This window comes from Mesitornis unicolor, unplaced genomic scaffold (assembly GCF_000695765.1).
Source record: "Mesitornis unicolor isolate BGI_N332 unplaced genomic scaffold, ASM69576v1 scaffold32342, whole genome shotgun sequence".
Classification (NCBI taxonomy): Eukaryota; Metazoa; Chordata; class Aves; order Mesitornithiformes; family Mesitornithidae; genus Mesitornis; species Mesitornis unicolor.
The window spans coordinates 5,258-15,838 of record NW_010170530.1 but is presented as its reverse complement, the minus strand read 5'-3'; the positions used below and the strand labels follow the sequence as shown (position 1 = coordinate 15,838).

Here is a 10,581-nt window from a genome sequence, read left to right as displayed (position 1 = left end):
CGGCGGTTCCAGTGCGGAGTGGAGGCGTTGGATGGGTACGATGTGGTGAGTGGGGACGGGGGAAAAGAGGGGCTCCAGGTCTTGATCCGTCTCACACCAACCCCTTTTCTGGCACTGGGGCATCCTCCACCCTGACTGATGTCTGTGCTGGCAGTATTTCCCCAAAGCCCGGCTATATTTCCCTAAACCCGGGATGTATTTCTCCAAATCCCATCTGTATTTCTCCAAACCTCAGCTGTATTTCACCAAACTCTGGCACTATTTCACCTATCTCGCTGCGTTTCTCCAAACTCTGTCTATATTTCTGCAAACTCTGGCAGTGTATCTCCAAACTTTAGCTGTATTTCACCAGACTCTGGCTGTATCTCCTCAAACCCTGGCTATATTTCCCCAAACCCCATCTGTATTTCCCTAAACCCTGGTTCTGTGCCCTTCCTGAGAGCAACTTGCGCATAACCCAGCCAAAAACTTGTGAAAACTGAGTGGTGACCCTTGGGATAGCGTCCGTGTGAGGCGCTCAGCCATACCCTGCGAGGTGAGGAGCACCCAGGAGCCGATGCTGCTGCAAGTGCACATAGAGGAGGCTGTGCCACCAGGCTGTGGGTTTTATCCTGATCCTGTGTGTCTATGAATTCAGTGTGACGTTAGCAGCCATGTCAGGACAGCTGGAATTTGTGTTTGAACGTTGCTGCTCTGAATGTGCCTTTCTATGTTTGTGTCCACAGGCCAACCTCATCAATGAGCCGCTGGTGGTATTTGTGTGTGCAACCACCGGGCAGGGTGACCCACCTGACAACATGAAGGTAAGACGCGCTCCTGTCCACATTGGTTTTATATTTCTGGTCCAGTGACTGGATTTCTCTCTCAAAGAAGCCCTGAGCAATGGTTATTTTTGGAGTGGGCAACTTTGGAGCAGCACCAGTCACAGTTGGCGTTACTGATGTGACACGGGCAGGAAGCTGGTGAGGTTTTAGGAGCTTAAGATCTGAGAGGGGCCCCGCCATCTCAAGAGATGGGTTTGTGGAGGGCTCACAGAGCATCATCCTCCTGGCAGGTAGCAGTGGTGGTCTGTTGGGACTCAGCAGAGGGCAAGGGGGACCTGCAGTGAAGCTGGGGGTGGGCAGGCAGGGAAGGCCTTGGCAGCAGTGTGACTCCCTGGCCATGTCCTTCGTAGATGTTCTGGCGGTTTCTGTTCCGGAAGAACCTGCCTCCCAGTTCCCTCTGCCAGCTGGACTACGCCGTGCTGGGCCTTGGCGACTCCTCCTATCCCAAGTAAGCAGCTCTGTGGCTCCCTGCCTGCCTGTGACAGCCACTCTGGCTGCAGGCAGGAGCAGAGTGGCTGGGGAGCAAAAGGGTCAAGATGAGACAGTGCCTGGCTCTAGAACAGCAGCTCAGACAAAACATAATTCCCACCAGCCTTAAAAATCCTTGCCCTGCCAGCCCGTGTCCCTCCTAACCCCTAGGGATTGAGCTTCTGCCCATTTCTTGCCTCCCAGCCTCTTCAAGCAGATGCTTTGCTGCAGTGTCTGGGACATTGTTTCCTGGTCAGTTATTACAGCCATGCAGTTCTCTCTCTGAATTGCTGGAAAGCCTGTGCCACAGCAATTTCGGTGGGCCAAGTCAACAGGAGACATGAAACGGAGTTTTATGTGACAGCCAGCTCTTTTGGTCCCAGTTCTCTCCCAAAATGTTGTTCCCATGTTCCCAAAAGAGCTCTAATGGGAGGAATGGAGCGTGCCCGAGCTCCGTGGGGCAGTGAGGGGTGAGAGGGAAGGAAGTGTTTCTCTGCCTGAAGCACAAGCTGCCCTGAAGGGAAGCTGGACCTCCCTGAATCCCTTCTGGTAGCTGGGCACAGCCTGTGTGGCCCAGCAAGTGTCAGCCAGCTGCTTCTCCGAGCTGCCCCAGGATGGTGGTGTGGACTGGGCAGGGTGCAGGGACAGACTGTGTGTGCTGGCTCTGGCTGCACCTGCCTCTGTGCTGCATGGCCCTGGCAGCATGTGCTGGCTCATGTCGCCAGCACCTGCTGTCCTGCTGGAGAGCCCTGCCCTCTGCAGCTGCAGTTTTCTCTGCTCAGGTTTAATTTTGTTGCGAAGAAGCTGCACAAGCGGGTGCTACAGCTTGGAGGCAACCCTCTGCTGCCCGTGGCGTTGGGAGATGACCAGCATGACTTGGGGTAAGAGCCTGGTGGAGGGGTGGCAGTGTGGGGAGCCCTGGGGTGTGATACAGCTTTGTCCTTGGGCCAATGGCAGGGCTGTGTGTGCTTTACCCCAGCCCTGGGGACAGAAGCGTCTGCTGGCTCTGCCATCTGCGCCCCAGACATGGCCAGCAGCCTCCTGCTGCACTCTGTGAACATGCTGGTCTCTACTTACAATTCCTGTGTTAGGACTTGGGTCACTTGCTTCTTTGGTACCCCATGACCCCCAGCAAGTGCCAATGTGTCTCTGGCTCTGTTGAGGCCAGGGGACAGCTGTGTCACACAGCCATGTACCTGCAGGCGTTACAGCAGCCTGCACTGTGCCACTGTTCTCCTCACATGGGGCTGTGTGTGGCTTTGAGGGGTCAATGACTGCCACTGGTTGTGTTTGGGGAGTTGGTGGTTCTGTTCAGACCTCAGTGGTTGAAACCCAGAGAGCAAGTGAGTGTGAGAGCAGCTGAGATGTGTTTCCAGATCTGAATCTGGAAGGGAACAGCACAGGGTGACTGTGCAGTGAAAGGGGAGCAGAGGTGGTTTCCCAGGGGCAGCCCAGCGTTGTTCAGGTGCAGGGGTAACAGTGCTTGAGCCTGAGGGGATGATGCTGCTCTGCTACAGCCCAATTTTCCCACTTGCAGGCCGGATGCAGTGATTGATCCATGGCTCCTGGCCTTATGGGACAAGATCCTCGCCTTGTATCCTCTCCCTCCTGGCCTCGAGATCATCAGTCCAGATGTATGGTGAGTGCAGAGGGTAGGTAAGGACTGCTGAAGCTGGCTGGTATGAAATGCCATGCGTCCTTGGCTGTTCTCCGAGGCAGAGATATGCTCTGCTTTGACCGGGAAGCCTCCCCACACAGCTTCTGGTGTCCCAAGTATCCCTTGGACTTTGGCCACAGGTGGCCCACCTCTCTCTGTCCCCTTGGCCCCTGGGTGTGTGTGTCAGCTGTCCTGGCAGGGTTCTGCCCCTCTTGCTGTCCTGATGTGCCTCTGCCCTTGGCAGACCTGTTGAGTGCGTGTGCCCAGCCAGCCTCCCTCTGCCTGTTCTGGAGCCGTTGGGATGTCCTCCTCCTGGCAGCCTGTAGTGCATTCCCTTACCACAGGCCAGCTCCAGAGGACAGGGACAATGGGTGGTGGATACAGTGGGAGACTTCAGCCCTCTCCCCACCTCCAGCCTTTAGTGCTACAGCAGCAGAGAAGCTGTGGCGTGGAGGTAACCACACTGCATTGCTCTCTTCCCCACAGCCTACCCCCAAAATACACCCTGCACTACCTGGCTGAGGACTCCCCGGAGCCTGATGGTGGCCTGCTGCAGCCAACAGCACCCCGGGCTCTTCCCTCGGAGCTGCACCCCTTCGCTGCCCGGATGGTGTCCAATCAGCGGGTCACAGCAGAATCCCACTTCCAGGATGTCCGGCTCATCGAGTTCGATGTCACGGGCTCAGGGATCACGTGAGCATTTTCCTGCCTCCCCTAAGCTTTGCTGTGTGGGACTGAGTGTCCCATAGCCTGCCTTCCTCTTCCACTCCCCTTCCTCAGTAGTATCTGAGACTGCAGCCTTGTGGACTTGGTCCCTGCTGCGCTGTTCCCCTCCAGTTTAAAGTCAGGGGTGTATGGCAGTGTGGATCCTGCCTGTGGACCTCGCTTTGCCTTGTCAGGTTAGGATGTGTAACGTTAGTGAAGATATGGCTGAGCTGTGGCCTCTGCCTTGGTGCGGGTGGTGGTCGGGCTGGCAGGGCTGTGCCCGTGGGCCTGCCCCATGGCTGCCCTTGACAGGTCCTGCTGCACCCACAGGTTCAGCGCGGGAGACGTCGTGATGATCCAGCCCCAGAACTGCCCCGAAGACGTGCAGCAGTTCTGCCAGCTCCTGCGCCTGGATCCAGACAGACGCTTTGTGCTGAAGCCCTCAGAGCCTGGTAGGTCCTGCCCACTGCTGCTTTCCCTCCCTGCTGGAACAGAGCAGCTCCTGAACCCTGGCCCAGCTCTGCTTTTTCTTTGCTGCAAACCCAATTAATAGGGAGCTTGGAGTAGCTGATGAGTACAGGACCTCTGCCTGTCTCACAGCATGGGGGCTTCTCCTTTCTTTCCAGCGCTCTGTGTGTGTGGATCCCACACTAGGGCCAGTGTGACTCATTGGAGTGACCCAGCAGTGTCCAGGCTGCACCCATGCCTTGTGTCTTTGCAGCCCCTAGTATGAAATGTGGAGGATCCTGCACCCTCCCCAGCCCAAGACACGAGCTGGGAAGCCTGCGCTTCCTCTCCTGGGGTATGCAGGTCTCCTCACTCTGCCTGCACCCCAGGGACCTACTACAGGTCCTTCTGCAACCACAAGCAAGCACCAACAACTAGAGAAACCCCTTGGAGCCCTTGGAGGCTCTGCAGTCTACATGGTACTGGGAGAGTTTTCTCTCCTGTCCCCTGAGTGCCCCTTCCCCCTTCATCTTTGCTGTGTCTGTCAGTGCTGGGATTTTTGCCTGGTAGGCAAACCCAAGAGAAATTCAGGCTGCTTCTCACACCCTTGGGAGAGATGTAGGAGACAAGGGCAGGCCTGGCACATATGACACTGCTGGTTATTTCCACTGCATTGTGTGGGCAAGGTAGGGCCCATATGGATGAGGCCTTGTCCTGAAACACTTGCATCAAGTAAGGCACAGCTCGACACTGACTTTCTCTGTTTCAAACCTCTGGGCTTTGAAAAGCAAACTGGGGAGCAGGAGAGAATGGGGGCCCATGGTGGGAGCAACGATAGCAGCAGCTAAAGTAGGCTCCACTAGCATGTTCATACAATGTGTGGGTGCCTGCAGGCAGCAGGGCTGCCCTTGTTTGGGTGCCTGGGAAGCACCAGAGCTGCAGGGGAAGCAGGCAGGTGGTGCTTGGGCACCCAGCCCAGGTGCTGACCCTGAGTTCTCCCCACTGCTTTGCCTTGCAGGCGTTTCCCTCCCTGCCCTGTTGCCGCAGCCCTGCACCATCCGACACCTGGTCACCCACTACCTGGACATCTCCTGTGTGCCACGGCGCTCCTTCTTCGAGCTCTTGTCCTACTTCTCTACGAATGAGCTGGAGCGGGAGAAGCTGCAGGAGTTCAGCTCTGCACAGGGCCAGGAAGAGCTGTACAGCTACTGCAACCGGCCCCGCAGGACCACACTCGAGGTGAGGCTGGTGTGAGGGCTGTGCCGTGGCATAAAGCACCCAGGGAGATGATCAGCCATCATTTGTTGGCTGAAGAATTTAATCTACTTCATCCACTTTCTGAAGTGTCCCTGGCTTTCCACTGGTGGTAAAGACCTGTTCCAAATCCTTCTGGGCTCTGCCCCACTGTGCTGCAGCCTGGGAGTGAGAGAGTGGTTGCTCCTAAGTCCCCATTGTGGTGCCTTCGGTCAAGCACAGCACTGCCCAGCAGTGTGGGACAGCCTCTGACACCCTGAGAAGCAGGCAGGCTCCCTTCTGGGGTGCATCAGGTCTCACCCTGCGTTGGCTTTGCAGGCTCTCTGGGATTTCCCTCAGACCACGTGTGCCATTCCACCCGAATACCTGCTGGACCTCATCCCTCGCATCAGACCCCGCGCCTTCTCCATCGCCTCCTCCATGCTGGTAAGAGCTCAGCCCTTTTCAGGCTCGTGGCAGGCTCTGAGCTGAGGGTCTGGCAGGGCTGGAGCTGTGACCATTGATGCTGTGCATGCCACGGATGTTCAGGCTGTGCTCCCAGGCCCTCTGAGCACCCATAGCTCACCCAAACCTCTGCTGTGAGCATGTAGCAGGCTGAACCGCTGGGTGTTAACTCCAGGTCTGTGTCAGGTCTGTGCTCCCTATTAGGGCACTTGCTCTCCTGCAGCCCTGCAAGTGCTGAGGCTGGCCCAGTGCACTGCAGAGGTCTGGTGTCCTCGTTACAGGGAGCAGTGGGAGGTGGTGCCAGTGAGGCCAGAAGCATCCCCGAGTGGTGTTGCCGTGGGAAGGGGGAGTGCTGCTTCCTGCTGCTGCCAGGAGGTGGCAGTGGGACCTGGCCTGGCTGACTTGGCAGATGTCAGCCCATGAACGAGTGGCATTCGTCCTCCATGGGGGCCTCTTGGGTTGAACAGTCTCTGTTGCTATTGCCAGCAGTGCAGAGCATTCCCACAGCAGTGCTTCTCTGGGAAAACCCTCCCTTTTCCTATTGGAAAGGTTTTGGGCAAGGGTGTGCTCTATGGTGTGTCTGGCTGTTTCAGGCTAGGATGAGTGTTGTAGGTGCCCTGTGAGAAGCTGGGCACAGACTTTGTCCCTGAAGGAGGCACTGGGCTCTTCCTGCAGAGCCGTGCTGGCTGTATTCACATTTGTCATGTTTCTGATGACTCCTGTCTGGACACAGGCTCACCCTGACCGGATCCAGATCCTCATGGCAGTAGTGCGGTACAAGACGCGGCTCAGCAAACCCCGCCGTGGTCTCTGCTCTACCTGGTTGGCTTCTCTCAACCCAGAGCAAGGTAATTGGTTGGACTCAGCACAGGGAGCTGATCCCATGGGACTGTGGTGGAGCTGTGTATGTGCTGGCCATGTGCTGGAGCTGCTTGGAGCCTGGATGGAGCAGCACCACCACGGGGAGCTGGAGCACACTGGCTTGGCAGGACAGGCTGAACTCACAGTAACCATCCTTCCTCGCTGCTCTCATCCTCTTCAGAGCAAAATGTGCTCCTCCAGCTTTCCCTGAGCACCCTGAGCTCCTGGTTTGGAGAAAACCAGCTGCTCAACCCTCCTGCCCCTGGTGCCAGGGTGTCCTGCTGCCCCACAGTGGGCTGTTGCTGGTGTCCCGGAGCTGGTAGTGCTCTGACTGCTGGACACCTCCAGCCCCATAGCACAGCTCTGGGAAAGATGGTCCTTCCTTGCAGCACGTCCATCCTGTCCTGTGAAGCCTGTGTGCTGCTTATCTGCTCTAACCACAGAACTTCTCCAGCTGGGTCCCCAAGCAAATGTGACAAGCTCATGGAGTCTCCTGCTGCAGGATGGTGGAGAATTGCTCTGTGTGACTTCAGGGCAAGACTGAGTCTTCTCAGAATACCTAGATAGGGATCTTCACCCCTCCTCTGGCTCCCAGAGGAGGCAAGTTTGGACCTCCCTTACTCAGCAGCCAGGCTGAAAACTCTGCTTGCCTCCACTGCTGTCTTCCCTGGCACCAGCTGTGTGAGGGGAATGCTGTCCCACAGCCCATGTCCTGTAGGGCTCTCGCCTTGCTCTGGCATTCACTCAAGTGCTTGCAGAGACAGTGCTGAGGCAGCTGAAGCACTTTTCATACAGGCATAGCATGCCCATGGCACCAGGAGAGCCTTGGTGCTGGGGTGGTGGTAAGCCAGGTGCCGTCAGTATCTTCAGAGCATCCTGGAAGAGCTGGATGTCTGGCTGGCCCTCTACAGGGTGTGTTACAGGTGCAGTGGTGGTGGGGTGACGCTAGTTGGTCTGTTTATTTTGCAGGTGATGTCCGGGTGCCTCTTTGGGTGAAGAAAGGAGGAATGAAGTTCCCAGCTGACCCTGACACCCCTGTGATCATGATTGGCCCTGGCACAGGAGTGGCACCTTTCCGAGCAGCGATACAGGAGCGAGTGGCACAAGGACGTAGAGGTGAGGGGTGGTCCCGTGGGCGGACTCAGGATGCCCCTTGATGCAGGCCGGTCTGTGTTCAGCATATGGGAAGGAGGGACTGGGGACTCCTGAGAGTTTGGACAGGCCTACGCTTTGCTGTATTTGAGTGGGAGCTCAGGTCTGGCAAAGAGGTGAGAGCTTTGGAGCTCTGCTGCAAGTCCCACGGGCATCAATGGCCCTCAACATTCACAGGACATTTGTTCCAACCACCATGGCCCTTCTGGTCTGCTCTCTGCAGGGAACTGCTTGTTCTTCGGCTGCCGCCAGAAATCCAAGGACTTCTACTGCCAGGTGGAGTTTCAAAGGGCTTCCTGACGCTCTTCACTGCCTTCTCCAGGGACCAGGTTAGTTCCCAGAGGAGGAGCATGGATACAGAAGCATCTCAGGCAGCACTGATGGGAGTCTGCTAGTGTTTCTGGCCCTTGTACCTGTTGGCGTGGCCTGTCAAGGGCCTGGTGGGATGGCACAGTGGTCACCTCGCTCCCCTGCACCGCCTGGGTGCTGGCTGGGATTCCTACCAGTAGTGCAGCACGTCTGGCTGACTTGAGCCTACTAGAAAGGTTGCTGGGACGGGGCCAGAGCAGGTAAGGCTTTGTTTGTCTGAACCATGTGAGTGATAAAAGGCTCCCAGCCCACTCGAAGGGTGGTCACCAGGCAATACCCTTCCTTGGCTGAGTCCCCTCCCCACCATGGCCCTCTGATTGCTGGCTGAAGCTGAGGAGCTTGGCCTCCTGCCCCAGCTCATGGTGCCCCTGTGCCAGCTCTCCTCAGGCCTCAGCCATGCAGGAGAAAGCTCCCTGGAGGTACAAGCACCCCTCACAACTCATCCCCTCACTTTGCTCTCTTATTTCCCAGGCAGTGTCTTTGACGGGCACTCTCAGCCCCTTTCTGGGCTGCAGGGCTTTTGCCACTGCTGAAGAGGCTCCATGAGCTGGGACTCTGTTTCGCTGCCCTACCCTGTCCTTTGATGGCACTGAAAGCTCAGCCTGCCTTTGAAACAGATCTGATAAAAAGGGGCAGTGAGAATGGGTATTTCTAGGTAGCTCAGCTGCACCAGTCCTTTTCTCCTGGCTGTGTGCATGCGTTGACGTGAAGCCAGCATCTTTTATCCAGTCACTTGTAAGGCATGAGTTGAATGCCTCTGTGAAGGCTTTCCAAGCCTTTGATGAGCAGCAGCAGCACTGCAGAGGTTTGTTGGATGACCAGTCTGCCTTTTTTCTGGTGGCTTATAACAGTGAAGGGGGGACCTGCTGCTTCCCACATCCTGCCCTCGCAGACTCTGAGGGGAGAGGACTCACGTCAGGGTGTGCCTCCTGGCCTCCCTTCTCTGCCTGCTCCGTGGGGTGAAGCAGTTTTATCATGAGCCTTCTGCCCCCGAGTCCTTGCAGTGCCACACAGGGAAGCGAGCAGGAGCACAGCCAGGTAGGATGTGCCACAGTGGGCCCTTCTACCTGCGCCTCTAGGAGATACCACAGCTGCTAACGTGTCAAGAAGTTTGCTTTCAAGGAGCTGATGGGAGCTGGGATGCTCCGTAGCCAAGCAGGATTTCCCTCTTCTCACCGTAAGGTCCCCTCTGCCGTCACCTGCTGTCACTTCATGTCTGCCCCACGGTGCAGACTGATTGATCCCAGCCTAATGTGGCTGTCACTAATTCTCAGCGGGATGCCCTGGCGTTTAGCTGAGGCATTGTGACCTGAGTTAGTCACTGGGATGCTCTGGTTTCTAGGTAGGTCCTTAAATGACCCAGTCGGAGCCCCAGCCTCATGGGCAGAGCCTCTGTCAGCACTTAGCTGATTAATGTCAATGATGCTGAAGCTGAGTTACTGGCTGGCTGTGTTGGTGCTTGTGATGGGCTTGCTTACCTCCTGCATCGCTGGTGGCCGGGTCGGAGCAGCAGAGCCGTGCCCGGGGGTGACCTGACTCCAGTGCAATGCAAGCAGCGTGGGACCTGCTGACTGTGCGGTGACCAGCCCTTGTGACAGCCAGGGCTGGCTGCTGCTTGGGGTTGTTCCCACGCACCCCTCCAGACTGTAGTGCCGGGAGCCTGAGCCGCAGTGAGAGCCTTGTTGTCTTCAGGGCTGGATGGGAGGGAGGAGGACATGGGGTGGAGACTGTGCCCGTGGCTCTGTTCACCGCTGTGCAGAGCCCGGCATGGTGGGACACGCAGCAGAGGGCCTGGCCTCCATCACAGTGTCACCTTTGTCACGGAGGAGCTGTCTGGGCCGGCAGTGACTTGAGGCATGTTAGCAATGGTGTTCCTCTTGGGCAGGAGCCAGGGCCGTAGGCAGTTGCTTGGATGCGGGAAGTCTTGTGGATTAACCCTTTGGGAACTCTCCTCAGTTGGGCTGTGCTGTGCCAAAAGCTGCTCGTATCCCGTCCCTAAGCACAGCAGAGGGGCAGGGAGTGGGGCTGAGGCCGTCCCCCCAGTCTTCTTGCCCTTTCAAGCTCTTTCAGGCCTGGTGGGTAACAGGGCTGGGACTGGCAGCCAGGGGTGCAGGGAATGATCTCTGCCCTGTGGCAGCCCTAGAACAGGGAGGCCACAGAGCACCCTCTACCCATGTGGGGAGAGGAGAGGGCATGAAGGGAGCCCTCGTGGGACTCCCCAGCCCATGGCCCTGGCTGCTCCCAGAGCTGGAGCGGGCTGGAGGCAGCCAAAGGATTTGGGAGGGCTATGTGGGGCGTGTTCCCCTGAGAAGCTCCTTCTGCTGCACCCATCTCCCACCAACCCATCCCAGTGCACTGACATGAGGTGTGAGGATACCCTTCTTTGTGTGAGAGTTGATC

General features: G+C 57.2%; 1 protein-coding gene across 1 annotated transcript in view; it reads left to right on the top strand.

Moving 5' to 3' along the window:
* NDOR1 (NADPH dependent diflavin oxidoreductase 1) overlaps positions 1 to 10,581 on the top strand; it is a 14,177-nt gene that overhangs the window by 311 nt on the left and 3,285 nt on the right. Inside the window, 13 exon segments of the mRNA XM_010179719.1 lie at positions 13 to 45; positions 726 to 803; positions 1,175 to 1,272; positions 2,075 to 2,173; positions 2,830 to 2,931; positions 3,436 to 3,642; positions 3,985 to 4,106; positions 5,120 to 5,340; positions 5,674 to 5,781; positions 6,533 to 6,647; positions 7,630 to 7,776; positions 8,036 to 8,098; positions 8,101 to 8,141. Coding sequence (XP_010178021.1) covers positions 13 to 45; positions 726 to 803; positions 1,175 to 1,272; positions 2,075 to 2,173; positions 2,830 to 2,931; positions 3,436 to 3,642; positions 3,985 to 4,106; positions 5,120 to 5,340; positions 5,674 to 5,781; positions 6,533 to 6,647; positions 7,630 to 7,776; positions 8,036 to 8,098; positions 8,101 to 8,141 — 1,434 coding nt within the window.